At 37.2% G+C, this 16296-nt stretch overlaps 1 protein-coding gene across 27 annotated transcripts in view; it reads right to left on the reverse strand.

The window, feature by feature from the left end:
• The window catches only part of LOC106878297 (neural cell adhesion molecule 2), a 131339-nt gene that overhangs the window by 87967 nt on the left and 27076 nt on the right, over positions 1-16296 (reverse strand). For all 27 annotated transcript variants that reach the window (XM_052975237.2, XM_089337868.1, XM_089337860.1 and 24 more), the window contains exon 2: positions 6868-7018. In XM_052975237.2, the coding sequence (XP_052831197.1) occupies positions 6868-7018 (151 nt within the window). The remainder of the gene's footprint in view (positions 1-6867; positions 7019-16296) is intronic.

Genomic DNA, 16296 nt, shown 5'->3' on the forward strand with positions numbered 1-16296 from the left:
GTCATGCAATATATATATACATTCATACAATATATATGAGATAATTTTAAAAATTTATATATAAATATTGTATAGTACTGCACTGGTATTATTTACCTCGGACTGAAAAGAAGATATGAGAGAAATAATTTGTTAAATGTATTAAAAAAAAGAAAAAAAAAAAAACTGCAACATGACAAATTTAATGACATACAATTTGTAACAGAAATGAATTTTAAATAATTTCAACAGAAAAGTCAAAACTAAATTTAACCATCCTATGCCAAGTGTTATATTTAATAGTAATTCCATGGTTATTTTGAAGACTATGATACGGTTATGAATTTACAGAGAAGTATAAATTACATCTTTTCTCTTTATCTCCTTTCTCTCTCTCTCTCTCTTTCTTTTTCTCTCTTTCTCTCTCTATATATATATATATCTATATAGAGCTACTTCACCACTTGAGATGAAATGTCATCTTAGCAGCTTCAGTACAGAAAGGAGATAAATCACAATTTATTTGTGATCAGAGCTGTTCGAAAACTGTCGTTATACTATATATATAGATCTCTATTCCTTACAAGTGGCTTCTTGGCTGCTATTTCCTGAGGTGAAGCTGGCCATTGCTTATCCACAATGCACCCACCCATTCCCACCACCTATACCAAAAATCTCTCCTCTTATACCAGAAACTCCTCCAGGGCTCTGCCTTGCTTCTGTACCAGAAGACTTGCATGGCTCCCTCCCACCACCACCAGCAGCAGCAGCAATCATCCACACTACTGCATGCGCCAAATGATGTGTTACCTAGTAAATTAACAAACCACCTACCCCTTTCTCTCTCTACATAATGACCAACCAATAGCAGCTCATAAACCTAATTTTAAACACTGACCTATTTTTGTTTGCAGCAATAACACTTAATATTTATAATGCTTACATTTCACTCACTCTCAATAGGGGCAACAATTTTAACCTGCTTGAATGATGGTAAGTTAAAGTAAGAATAGCTGATGTGGCATGTCTACTATCAAACGATCATTGAACGTTTTTCAAGTGCTAAATTCCATTTCTCCTCCCCATGTTCCCTCCCACAACTCTTTCCCAGTTTTCAGAGTTGGCACTGTCAATGTAAGCACATTAAAAGGTAGAACTAGGGAGATTACTGAGATGCTTGATTGGAGGCGTGTTGATGTATGTTGCATTCAAGAGGTAAGGTGGAGAGGAACTTCAGCCAGATTCCTCACAAGCGAGACACATAAGTATAAAATTTTCTGGGAAGGTAACAGTGACCGGGCAGGTGGTGTTGGCATTCTTCTTGCAGGGATAAGGTCAGGCTAGTTTTCCAGAATAGTATAACAACAATTATCTCTGCCTACACCCTCCCAAGTGAGCCTACCAAATGAACAAAAGGATCACTTTTATGATATTCTTCTACAGGCTACTTCAAATGTATAAAGACAGGTGTATAAAGAAGTGCCGATCTCTAAACTGTGAAGGGAACCTGTAGTAGAGGTAGACCCAGGAAGTCATGGGACAAGGTGATAAAGCATCATCTTTGAATCTGAGCCTCACAGATGCGACGACTAGTAACCAAGACCTTTGGCAACATACTGTGCTTGAGAAGACCTATTAGGCGTGGCCAATGATGGTGGCACGTGAAACGCACCTTTCGAGTGCTAGGCTTCTTGGAGACAATGACAAATGATCAAGACCATCGGCATTATGCCAGGCTTGAGAAAAAGACCCATCAAACCAAGTAGAATTCCAGTCGTGACAGATACTGGTGTCACACAAATGGCATGTAAAAGCACCCATTACATTCACAGAGTGGTTGGCATTAGAAAGGGCAACCAGCCATAGAAACCATGCCAAAACAGACTGGAGTCTGGTGCAGCCTTCCAACTTGCCAGCCCTGGTCAAACTGTCCAACCCATGCCAGCATGAACAATGGATGTTAAATGATGATGATGTGAGTGAATGAATGTGAGGAAGGAGGGAGAGAAAGAGGGTATAACATTCAAATATTCTTTTGTAAACACTTTATTTACAGGTATCTAAAAATACCTTTTTTGTTTAGTTTTTACAATTATTTAAATAATATATCATTGTTCTTTCTAGCAATTTCAACTTTATTAAGTAACCATTTTAATTAATCATTCATATATTTGGAATCGACCAGACGTAAAAAAAAGTCTTTTTTTTTTTTAATTTATTATTTTGATTTATTTGACAGGAGGAAATGCATTTGCTGAAGATATTTGGTAAAGTTAGAGCATGGAGACAAAATGTAGACATTCATTAGAGAGGATGACATGCAGAGAAAGGAAAGAGAGAAGAAAAAAACATGGAAAATGAATTACTGACGGGACAATATGATGACAATGATGATAATGAACAAAGAGGAAAGGCACCCACCCCCACCAGAGTGAAAGTGTAATTACAAAGTTGGTAGTTTGTATTAAATAGATGACAATCACACAAAAAAATGAATGAATGAATGAAATGCAACAGATAAGGAAACAATAATTTGAGTGTCAGTATCATGAGAGAGATAGAAAGAGAGAGAGAATCAAGCATTGACAAAGCAGAATATGTTAATGAAAGGTTTCAGAAGAGAAAACAACATACAAAATAGTAATACAACACCCTTATATACATCTATGTACTATATATATATGTGGAGGCGCAATGGCCCAGTAGTTAGGGCAGTCGACTTGCGGTTGTAGGATCATGGTTTCGATTCCCAGACCGGACGTTGTGAGTGTTTATTGAGTGAAAAGACTTAAAGCTCCGCGAGGCTCTAGCAGGGCGTGGTGGCAAACCCTGCTGTACTCTTTCACCACAACTTTCTCTCAATCTTTCTTCCTGTTTCTGTTGTAGCTGTATTTCAAAGGGGCCAGCTTTGTCGCACTTTGTATTAGGCTGAATCTCCCCGAGAACTATGTTAAGGGTACACATGCCTGTGGAGTGCTTAGCCACTTGCACGTTAATTTCACAAGCAGGCCATTCCGTTGATTGCATCAACTGGAACCCTCGTCATCGTAACCAACAGAGTGCCACGATATATATATATATATATATATATATATATATAAACATAATTTATTCCCGTCTGTAAAACTGATAGTTTATATATTATTAAAATGGTCAGTGATTATTTTCGATTTAAACACATTTAGATTAATATTATTGGAAATTATAAAAACATTTTACGGCCTTTGTAAATTTTCTTAATTATTTTATCCATTTGAATTTTGTTGTTCTTTCATTGTACTTATGTATTTGAACTTTAAAACTCATGCTCCTAAACATAGGTATTTTAAATCAGTATTTTTTTGCAATTTGGCAGTCCTTTACATGGAATTTCCTCTGTCTTTTTGAACCAAGGCTCTGAAGAGGCTTACATACAGAAATAGGAATTTTTTATAAATCAACTAATGTATATAAGTCAAAACAAATTGTTGGCTTTAGATATATATTTTTTCATTTGTTATGTTATTTTATATTATATTTTTTTATATTGTTATACTATAATGTAAATAGTTTGTCAATCGTAGTTCTCTATTTCATTTAATTAAATCGAAATTGAACCAAATTCGATGACTGGCACCCGTGCCAGTGGAGCGCTAACAGTACCATCCGAGCGTGATCATTGCCAAGGCAGCTGTCTGGCTTCCATGCCAGTGGCACGTAAAGAGCACCATCTGAGCGTGATCGTTACCAGCATCACCTTACTGGCACTTGTGCCGGTAGCACATGAAAAACGTTCAAGCGAGGTCATTGCCAGTGCCACTGGACTGGCTCCTATGCAGGTGGCACGTAAAAAACACCCACTACGCTCTCAGAGTGGCTGGTGTAAGAAAGGGCATCCAGCTGTAGAAACTCTGCCAGATCAGATTGGAGCCTGGTGCAGCCATCTGGTTCGCCAGTCCTCAGTCAAATCATCCAACCCATGCTAGCATGGAAAGCAGATGTTAAACAATGATGATGATGATGATGATTATATATATATATATATATATATATATATATATATATTACATATAGTACATAAATGCACACATTACTTTATGCTTCAGTCATGCTGTACCACCTTTAAATGGTATGGTTGGTTGATTATAATGACCCCCACCCACAGTATTCATGGAACGGGTACTTATTTCAGCAATCTTGCAAGGACAAATGTAAGGTAAATTCAAGCTGGGCAGAATCTGAACTTTAAACAAATGTAGCTAAACACTGCAAGGCATTTGGTCAGACAATGCTCTGACACCCCTTGGTTACCCCCACCACCACCTACTTATAAAATAAATAAAAAAAGGACATCCATATACAAACAAATGCAAGCAGAGTAAAAATGATGATGATGGCTGAAGATAGCTAACACTTAAAACTAGAGAACAGAAACAAAAGTAAATACAATATGACAATGAAGCTTAGCGGCTGAGAGAAATTGTAGAGAGTAAAAGATAAAATCCAGTCTGAAAAGCTTAGGTTTTATGGAAACAACATGTGATAATTTTTAATTTACTTGGTCTTTAGTTTACTATTACAACACAAGAAGTTTGGAATAATGAAGGGTCAAGTAAGGACAGAATATGATGAATGATTATTAAAAGAAAAATGAAAACTGAAATAGTTCTGTTCAGTCCCACAATTAAGTTTCTAGTATTTTCAGAGATATCAACTACTTTATCTTCGTTTATGATCATAGCAATGTGAAAGAAGCTACATTGACAGCTCAATAAATTGATTTTCAGATTACACAGGCAATTTTAATTCAAGCAACATCTTGGTGTCATGCAATATATATATACATTCATACAATATATATGAGATAATTTTAAAAATTTATATATAAATATTGTATAGTACTGCACTGGTATTATTTACCTCGGACTGAAAAGAAGATATGAGAGAAATAATTTGTTAAATGTATTAAAAAAAAGAAAAAAAAAAAAACTGCAACATGACAAATTTAATGACATACAATTTGTAACAGAAATGAATTTTAAATAATTTCAACAGAAAAGTCAAAACTAAATTTAACCATCCTATGCCAAGTGTTATATTTAATAGTAATTCCATGGTTATTTTGAAGACTATGATACTGTTATGAATTTACAGAGAAGTATAAATTACATCTTTTGAAATGCTTTTTTAAAGATAGGGAAGTCTACATGTGTATGTAGTATGTAAAGGACAGACTTAGGCGAGAATGTCTTTGAAAGCTACATTCTTTGTTAGACATTTGTGACCTCCTCTAACATAAGAGTTATCTATTTTCATCTTTACATCAAGAAGCAATCCATTGTAACTATGAAACAAAATCTAAGACATAATCTGCCTATAATATTCTACTATTGGCCTTGTGCCAAAATTTGAAATCAATATTCTGCTATTGTAGAGCTACACTGGTTAAAGTCTTAAATCATAATACACTGCATTATAGCTGGATTTAAGCCTGCAGCCTCAGCAGATGAGCAACGGGTTCTAAAAATATGTAGTAGTCTTCTGGATAACAAATATATTTATAACAGATTGTGTTCGATTTCATTGTATACTTGAAGTGTTACATGCAATGGTCATACCATCATAATAATAGGTAACTAGCTGAGATACCTGACACTGACAGAGCTAAAGAGCCTAGTAATTAACACTAGACAAAGTAATTTATTTCAAATTATTGTCAAGATTTTTGATAAAGTAACCCTCAACATTTTTTAAAAAATTATTTATAGAAAATTTCTTCAAATTTATCTTAAACAAATCTTCAAAAAAAACAAAAAAAAATTGTTTTCTCTCTATTTAACATATCAAAGCAGGTGACACTCTAAAAATTGAGAGGGGGGACAGACACACACACACACACCAACAGAAGATGACTACTAAGTCCAAAATTCTGCTACATCTGACACTGCAATACTGTTTGGCAACCTTGTATGAATGAGAAGGTGCACTTAAATTTCTGGGAAGAATAACTGAGAATCTTTATTTTAAGATTCGCCAAACTTGGGGTTGTTCAGTTTCTTTGGGTTCAATGACACTATCTACAGAGTGTTAGTTTTCAATGAAAGTATTTGTTCCACCCATCATTGCATGCAGAATTCTCCTAGTGTTAGGAGTAGAAAAGTGGAGACAAATCTGTGGGACAGAGGTTGGAATATGAATGGAACATTAAATTAACATGGAATATTGATCTAAGATTTTAATTTATCACAGAACCAGGACAGTTTGGGTTGATTGATATCAAGACAGTTCAAGTACCAGTTACGATACTTAGAGTTGTGTGCTAAACACTGGCTTTAAAAACAAAATGTTGGTAATTTTACTAACACCTTTAATTCTTCAGTTGCTTGGGACAACTATGGTGATGAGAGAGAGGTTGAAGCTTGGTAATTCTTACAAGGATTCATAGGTAACTATCAAACTGATAATTAGTGTGGAGGAACAAAGTAGCAAGGTCTCTTGTATAATAAAAGAGAACTGAAGCATACAGACTAACCTGTCATCAATAATTAGCGATAATTTGGCAGAAATATTCAAGATTAAAATGTTACTGTCATCTTACAATAAAGAATACAAATTGGCCTTTTTCTTTTCTTTTTTTAATATTTATTTTTCTTACCATAGCCATATATTATAATCAAGCAGCTTTTAGGTTATATCACACACTGAAATTTCGGAGTGTTTTCACAGTGATTTTAAAAAGAGTCAACAGGTTAGATTTAAATAATAAGATGCAACAGTTTCTTATAATCTACACATCTAATTAAGCACACATTTAACAAAAAGGAAAAAAAAAAGAGTAATGTACAAGAGATATGTTTAAAATATAATAATAATAAACGACTATAAAAAAATTAAAATTATACAACTTACAGTTTTGATTCAACAATTAAGTCGTTATTAGGATTATACCATTTCAGTTCGATATTGCGCTCAGTTGTATTAGACAAAGTACACTGTACAAGAAAATTATCATTTGCCATTTTAGTGTTCTCGTCTACATTCAGAGAAAGATTTTGAAGAACTGAAAAACAAAAACAAAAAAAAAAAAAAAAAAAAATCAACATATTAATTAAATATTCAAGCTTTAAAAATCAAGTAGGATACAAAATAAACTAAGATAAAAATTAAATTTAAAAACTTTGAACATGTAAAAAGAAAGTTTTACAATTTCAATTATTCAGTGAGAGGAGTCAGTTGTACTCATGACCTCCATACAACCTCTGTAGTGTTAAAAAACTTATGTAATTGAAGATCAACATTAGTCAGTACATGCAAATATAGAATGAAGGAAATTCAAAAGGATAGACATTCTGGGGAGGAAGGATTGGGAAAGTGATTGAGGTGTTTGTCAAGTGGGCTCAGCTGGTGGAGGAGAAGAGGCTGTTACAATGGACTGAGATTTGGCAGCAAGTTGACTACTATACACTGAATTAGTAAGCTGACAGAGACTTTGTTATTGTGGCATGTGACTTCAATGGACATGTTGGACAGCATCCCCATGTCCCTAGGAATGAGGAGAGAACAAAGCTGCTGGAGTTCTCTGATGCAAATGATCTCAAGACTGGAAAGACTGGGAAAATGGTGGAAGCAGAGAGTTATATCAGGTAGCCAGAAGGACAGCTAAGTGTCAGGTTTACAAAAGAATGTCTGGTACAGGCACCTGCCTGGTCAGCCTCTGCCAAACCATCTAACCCATGCCAGCATGGAAGGCAGGCATTAAATGATGATGAGGAGGAGGAGTAGTGCAACTGAAAACAGTTTGAAAAGTAAATTCATATAAAATCTTACCAGTTTTTTAAAGGTTATTTTAAGTGTGTGTGTGTGTGTGGTGTGTGTGTGTGTGTGTGTGTGTGTGTGTGTGTGTGTGTGTGTGTGGTGTGTGTGTGTGTGTGTGTGTGGTGTGTGTGTGTGTGTGTGTGTGGTGGGTGGTGTGTGTGGTGGGTGGTGTGTGTGTGTGGTGGGTGGTGTGTGTGTGTGTGTGGTGGGTGGTGTGTGTGTGTGTGTGGTGGGTGGTGTGTGTGTGTGTGTGGTGGGTGGTGTGTGTGTGGTGGGTGGTGTGTGTGTGTGTGGTGGGTGGTGTGTGTGTGTGTGTGGTGGGTGGTGTGTGTGTGTGGTGGGTGGTGTGTGTGTGTGGTGGGTGGTGTGTGTGTGTGTGTGGTGGGTGGTGTGTGTGTGTGTGTGGTGGGTGGTGTGTGTGTGTGGTGGGTGGTGTGTGTGTGTGGTGGGTGGTGTGTGTGTGTGGTGGGTGGTGTGTGGTGGGTGGTGTGTGTGTGTGTGGTGGGTGGTGTGTGTGTGTGGTGGGTGGTGTGTGTGTGTGGTGGGTGGTGTGTGTGTGTGGTGGGTGGTGTGTGTGTGTGGTGGGTGGTGTGTGTGTGTGGTGGGTGGTGTGTGTGTGTGGTGGGTGGTGTGTGTGTGTGGTGGGTGGTGTGTGTGTGTGGTGGGTGGTGTGTGTGTGTGGTGGGTGTGTGTGGTGTGTGGTGTGTGTGTGTGGTGGGTGGTGTGTGTGTGTGGTGTGTGTGTGTGGTGGGTGGTGTGTGTGTGTGGTGGGTGGTGTGTGTGTGTGGTGGGTGGTGTGTGTGTGTGTGGTGGGTGGTGTGTGTGTGGTGGGTGGTGTGTGTGTGTGTGTGGTGGGTGGTGTGTGTGTGGTGGGTGGTGTGTGTGTGTGGTGGGTGGTGTGTGTGTGGTGGGTGTGTGTGTGGTGGGTGTGTGTGTGGTGGGTGGTGTGTGTGTGGTGGGTGGTGTGTGTGTGTGGTGGGTGGTGTGTGTGTGTGTGGTGGGTGGTGTGTGTGTGTGTGGTGGGTGGTGTGTGTGTGTGTGGTGGGTGGTGTGTGTGTGTGTGGTGGGTGGTGTGTGTGTGTGGTGTGTGGTGTGTGTGTGGTGGGTGGTGTGTGGTGGGTGGTGTGTGTGTGTGTGGTGGGTGGTGTGTGTGTGTGGTGTGTGTGTGTGTGGTGTGTGTGTGTGGTGTGTGGTGTGTGTGGTGGGTGTGTGTGTGTGTGGTGGGTGGTGTGTGTGTGTGGTGGGTGGTGTGTGTGTGTGGTGGGTGGTGTGTGTGTGTGGTGGGTGGTGTGTGTGTGGTGGGTGGTGGGTGTGTGTGGTGGGTGGTGTGTGTGTGTGGTGGGTGGTGTGTGTGTGGTGGGTGGTGTGTGTGTGTGGTGTGTGGTGTGTGTGTGTGTGTGTGTGTGGTGTTATTTACTCATTTCAAACACAGATGATGATAGGATCAAGCAGGTGCCTCAGCATGGGCTGTTCTAAGGTCACAGAAAAGAGAGTAGTTTCATATTCTGCCCCCCCCCCCCATTTCACTTTGGTGCCTCTGGCTTGACCAATGTCAAGTTGATCAAGACATTTACTCTTGCCCCGCGTGGACCCTGCTGGTTCCATCTTCCTATCTGATATTGATATATTTACCAGTCTTCTATCATTATATGTGGCAAGATTCTATGGAAATCTCTACAGGGAAAATGGAGACCGGGGATCTTTTCTCTTTTTGATCTTTGTATTAATATCTTCTAGTTTTGTTTTTCAACTTTGCTGTTAACCTCCTTCCTGACATAAAGTGGAACAATGCCAGCCAACAGATTACCATTATTACACATCATATATTCTTAAACACAGACTGAAGCAGATGTCGTGCTGGGAAAGTAATACTTTTATTTCTTGTATAAGAGGTGGAGGGATCCTAAATCCTAAACAGCTAGTAGTCAACTATGCAAGTATCATATGCAGGATTATGAAGAAATTGTATATTATAATATGCAGGGTTATGAAGAAATTGATAGTGACAGAAGTACTGATACTGTTCTCTAGTTTTTTTTTTCCCTTTTTTCTTTCTTTCAAAATTAACATTTACTTCCATAATGGTGCAGCAGATCATACATCTTTATACTTAAAAAACTGAAGAATTTGGTTAGTGACAACAAATTTAACACTGATATGAACAGTGTAGTCAGAATCTTAAGACATAGTAGACATCTCTAGTGTCAATGGCATGATCAAATGCATCTAGTTGAAGCTGCAAAATGGTTGGCAGCCCAGAAGGTATCCAATGACAAAGCATACACAAAAAAAAGGAAAAACACACACAACATTAAAGGCAGTAACAAGTGCAAGATACTTTATTAGAACAAGGCCTTCCAAACGCCACACTAGCATGGAGAACTAGATTTCTTAACTTTTATACCAACACATTTATTATCTATCAGCAACAACATTGTTTTATGTTCAATGGCGTGTAAATAAAAATATAAAATGCTGTAGAACACAGTGAAATGCGATAAAGGTATTTGATTAATTTCAACATTTTGGTTCCCAAATCTACATGATGTCATCACCATCTCTGATTCAAAGATATGATCTTCACGTTTAAACTAAATTCAAACATAACTTTATGTAAGAAAGTCATGTTAGTTTACTAAAGCCTCTCCAGATCACTTTCGAATTGAATTCAATCTGCATGGCAGAAACAGCCAGTGGAGGTAAGGAGCTTGTTAGACCATTCAGCACAATATCAATTTATTGTCACAGTACATAAGTCAAACTAATACGAAATAGTTCTTGCGTCAGGAGAAATCTTTATAAATTTTTGCAGCTCTGTACACAAGTCACATACAGATTGAGGAAACAATTGAAAATCTCAAGGAAAACAATTTTTTTTTTTTTAAATTAAATTTGTGAGCAGGTAAAATTTAAAATCATGAAACTGGAGTTGCAGTTTTCAATGACAAAACATTCCTAATAAAAGGATTTAATATTTTGGGGGAAATAGAAATCATCTAATATCTTGTAAATTATATTAACTGCAATAAGGTCTGTAATAACGCTAGTAAAAATGGGGTGATGCCTCTGTAATTGTACAATAAAATTTACAATAGTTCCTTTATCATTGTACACTTTAATGAGAATGTGATCTTGGCAACTGAAGTAGAATCCTACAGGAAACGAATATTTGTGTGAAAATAATATCATTTAATGTTACAATCCTTAGAGTCAGGTAGAGCTGAATAATTTGGACTTATGGAAGTATATAATATTTTGAAAAATAAAAGTATAAAAAATAGCCGCTTTATGGGATGACCCAATAAAATAGAGTGGGTGTAAGAGAAAAGGAGACAGACTAGGTAGAGAAGTCAATGTTCAAATGGATTCATAGAACCAGTGGACAAATAGCAACACACTGTAAATGACATCACCTCTGCCCTCTGGTCATCTATGTCTAACACTCCAGATAATTTCTCCAATTTCTCCAGAACAATTTGGTTAGCAAGCAAACTTCTTACCAGACATAATGCAAAATTATTTCTAACACAAATGACTATTTACACTTAAAAACAAAGGTTTTTCTACAATAGAGTTAATTTTCACAATAATCTAACCATTTATGAAGACACAAAGCATTTAAATAAAACACTTTTAGATATCTTCTGCTCAACCATTACAAGACTGAGGTTTTGACTTTGAAAATTTTCAATATAATCCAGCAGATTTCTGATCAGAACCATTCCAGCCATGACCATACTATTCATTTTTCCAGGCATCCGGGGACTACATTAACTAATATAAGCTGTAGACTATAGGTGATTTGAAATTTCAAAAAGCCAAAGTAATCATACACAGAGGCTCTTGTATTGACTTGGTAGACACGTATTATTGTTGGTGTACAATAAAATATAGTTCAGATTTGAGCAAACTAAATGGTTTCCTTCAGTCTCATTCAAGTGTTTGAATTGTGTGCTGATGGTCAATCTAAGGGACCATAAAATCCTCTTTTAGAGCACTCAGAGTTGTATAAAACAGTGAAAAGTTTTAAGATGTTGTTTTGGCCACTCTTCAGTTTTAAGCTTATCACTGTTATACTCTATTTACATGATCTATAAAAAATAAAATTTGCTTAACAAGAGAAACAATAAGCTTGGAGTGACAGAGAAGTGAAACCGTAAGCTTCAATTTATCATTTTAACGTCCCCCTTTTTCCTCACTGATATGGGTTGGATAGTTCAACAGAAACCAATAAGCCAGAGGGCTATGCTAAGCTACAAAGTCTGCCTTGGAATGGTTTATACAGCTGGATGCTCTTCCTAATCCCAATCACAATTATGTGCAAGTATGTACATATATATTTGATTTGTTAAAATCAGGGTCTGTAGAGAATGTGTCATAATTACCAAATAGTGATTAACACCAGCTCCAAATTAGAAAAGGAAATAGTCTCAAAAATCAAGAGTTCTCCAATGGATGTAATTAAAGAAAAGGACAACCTTGAGGACAGTTGCAGATACTTCCTTGTCTTTCTGGTACTAGTTTACAAAATCTTTAAAGAGAGGAGAGGAAGAGAAAGTCGACCTAGATGACCAATGTGACTGATATTTTTGTTTGACTGCCAAAATTAATTCTGCCACTTTCAGACTCGATCTCTTTCTCTCTCACACACACACACACACACACACACACACACACACACACACACACACACACACACACACACACACACACACAGAGTCTACTCGGTAGTTTCCATCTAGAAAAATTTCATATCAAAAGACTAATCAAAATTTGTTTTGTGGTGCCCAGTAGTGGCCTTGAAATCAGAATCTTAATTCCAAAGTGAACTTAAAACACAGCTGTGTATACATAATAAGAAGGGTTCAATTCTGGTGTAAAGCACCTTGAGCAAGTATCATCTATCACAGCCTCAGGTTGATAATGCATTGTCAGGGGTGGAAATTAGGAAATGGACTGTGTAGAAGCCTGCTGCACATGCACAAGTTTGTGTGCATAGAGGTGGGGGGTAAAATCAGTGCACTGAACAGAAATAGCTTGCAGTACATATCAGGTTAGAGAGAGAGAGAGATCTGGAGAATAAGTAGCAAGCAAAATAGGAAATGTGTATAAAAAATTCACTGAAGATCCCTGCTGCATGGTTGCAATCCACTGACTAAAATCAATAAGTAAATTAAGAGACAGACTGGCAGCAAATAAGAAAAGTTCAGCTAAGAGAAAGAATATGGTATCGGATTGAGTAAGGCATTGAAATGAAGAGAATATGGTAGATGGACTAAATAATAGACTGAATGGAAACTTGAAAGGTCTTTACACAATATTACAATGCAAGAGATATTGAAGGCATATTTAATAAAAATGGTCACTTTTTTAAAAAGATCAGCTACAGCAGCACCATGACAATGATACATGCATGGTAAGACCACATTAACATGAAAGGAATGTTTGTTGCACCATTAACATTTATTCATGAGTTGGAGTAGCATTAACCAAAACCAAACAATGATAATAACTTACACAAGTAGATCTTTACAACTGATTTCAGTAACCAATATTCTCTCTCAATACACATACACAAACACAGATGTAGAGTCTTCTCATTTTAAAAGTTTTAATAACTACTATCTGTGAAAAGGCAATTTATCTCCACTCGTGTGGTTTCAAAAACCTTTTACTACAGATATGTTGTTTAACTCTAGATCTACATTCATCAATCAGACCTGTAATGAAAGGGTTCCAGCCACAACCATATGGTTTTGTTTTTACAGAAATCTAGTACAGGTTTGGCTGTGTAATTGCTTCTCAGCCATGTAGTCTATGGTTCAAGTCCCCACTGCATGACATCTTGTGTAGTGTCTTCAATTATAGCCCTGAGCCAACCAAGGTCTAGCAAGTGGATTTGGTAGATGGAAACTGGAAGAATCTTATTGTGCCTGTGTGTGTATGTACCCTTGTCTTAACATCACATGATAGTTGTAAATGAGCACCACCATCATTACAGTGTCATTTGTTTCCAATATTGTGTGGAAAACATGTCTGGCAATGGAGAAATATCAACTTGCTTGGAAACAGGTGAGGGTTGGTGACAGGAAGGGCATCTGAATGTAGAAAAGCTGCTTCAACAAATTCCATCTGATCCATGCAAACATGGACATTAAATGACGATGATGTAGCATTACATTATCTAATTACATCCTTTACAAAAAGGTATTAGGGTATGATTTAAAGGAGTTGGTTGCTATTTCTAGCAGGGCAATTGATCAGACAGAAGCTTCCTCATAGTTTTGGATTTAGTGGGCCTCATACATTGCAAAAAGTATAACAGAAAAATTTACTTAGCAACCAAGATATTTGATATTCCCCCATCATTTACTTGTAATGGAGATTTCAGTTCCAAAACTTATGGCAGTGAAGTGATAATTTTGCCCTTCATAGTATGATACTAAACCTAATTTATGAAGAACAAATTCTATTTTCAAGCAGTTTGGTGTATTAACATTGAATGTATGCCATTTGATGTTGATGCAAAAAAAGAAAAGAAAAAAAAAAAAAAAAGCATTTGTCACCCTCTGAAGAGGAAAGATACTAAAACTTGTAATAAATCCAGATTTTAAATTATGAAGCAGCAATATTTTTTTTGCAGTTTTAAACTATCTGTCGTTTCACAGAGAGAGAGAGAGAGAGGGAAAGAGAGAGAGAGAGAGAGAGAGAGAGAGAGAGAGAAAGAGAGAGAGAGAGAGAGAGAAAGAAAGAGAGAGAGAGGGAGAGAGAGAGAGAGAGAGAGAGAGAGAAAGATAGAGAGAGATAGAGAGAGAGAGAGAAAGAGAAAGAAAGAGAGAGAGAGAGAGAAATAAGTGCCAGCCAAGTACTGAAATTCATTTGACTATACAAAACTGCCCACCACTCACAAAACAAATGGTGCCTTATGCTACTATGTTTACTGACTGAAAGTATTTTTACTTCATATTGCTAATAAGCAAAAATGATCACAACCATTGTTTCTCCCTGTCTAAAATACTGTTGAATATTCTTTCCTGATCAAAATCAGGTTGGCCAGCTTCATATAAAATGGGACTTGCATGCAGAAGAGTTACTAAGACTAAAAAGAAATCAAGCATGTTCCATGGGGTGTGTAGTATTAGTGAGCCTGGACAAAAAAGGGTACAAACAAATAGAGGGGAAAAAGGAGCATAAAAGGAAACAAATGTAATGTAGGAGAGAGAAGACTGCTCGTAGAGGAAAGTGATGTATACGACGGATGATATTTGTATGAAAAAAAACTACAGGGTTCTCAAAGGAATCTGTGGAAGGTGGAGACCCAGAAAGACACGGGATAAAGATCAGGACGCTGTGCTTTACAGGAGGCAATGATTAAGATAATAGGCCCCATGCAGAGCCAGAGAGGGCCAACTGCATAAAGCAATTATAGTGAAATGAAATGAACATTAAAAACATTAAAAACAGGTTGTGATGATGGCAACTGGGAAGTATCTGTTTGGGTCTCTCCCTTAACAATCCCAGCTAAATCTACATCAGCTGCTTCAACTGCTTTTCAATATTCTCCCATCTCCCTGTTACTCATCTGTCTCATCTCTTATACTGTTGATGTGACTTAAGGGTGACAACAGTTTTCCTCTCTTCTGTCACACCATCACCTCCTTCACCCATATCTCAGTTTATGCCTTAAATGAATGAACACACCAGAGTAGGGAGGACTCGTCAGGCTAACAAAGTACAAGGCAACCTCACAAGTGCTGGGGCAATGATTAAATGCAACAAGGATACTACAAAGGTTGGGCAAAGGAACAAAGAGGATTAAATATTAAGATTTTTTAGTTTTACCAAGGACATGACAAATTCTCTAATGCTGGTACCATACTAAAATGCAGTAAAACAGCTGGTAATAAGAAGGGCACCTGCTGTACAAGCCATGCCGAAAATTAAATGGCTGAGAGACTGCCCCCTGGCTCACCTGGAAGAGCAGTAACTCCAAATAAGGACCCAGACTATGAGGACTGCCCAACTCATCATGCTAGCATACTGACCAAGTTTTAAATCTGTAAATTTATCAACAGTAACCTCTTGAATGTGGTGACATGAGCTTTGAATAGCCATTAATTATTCTTTAATCATAACAATGAAACACTGAGGAGAGAAACCTTTCAAAAACAAGCATATTTAATAAAAAATGCTTTTAAATAAATAAATAAAAGCATGAATTTTTTTTAAATGGCAAAAACATTTCCAACATTGGCTCATGGCCAGAATTTTCAAGGCAGGAGGGAGAAGGTTGCTGATACAAATTATTCCTAATAGTTTTGTTTTATCAATACGAAAAGTCAAGATGTGACTAAATACTGTCTGGTGACTCGACTGTTTACAAGTCACAAGCTTAGACAACAATCAAGCTAATAAAATTCTGTCAGGTAGCTTTCAACATGCTCTCTGGTAAAGGGCCACTCTCTCAGAGTGAAAGGCAGATTGTATGATGCCTGTATGCGAACAGCTATGCTACATGGCAGT

Source organism: Octopus bimaculoides, chromosome 20 (genome assembly GCF_046866305.1).
Source record: "Octopus bimaculoides isolate indiv1 chromosome 20, ASM4686630v1, whole genome shotgun sequence".
In the NCBI taxonomy this organism is placed as follows: Eukaryota; Metazoa; Mollusca; class Cephalopoda; order Octopoda; family Octopodidae; genus Octopus; species Octopus bimaculoides.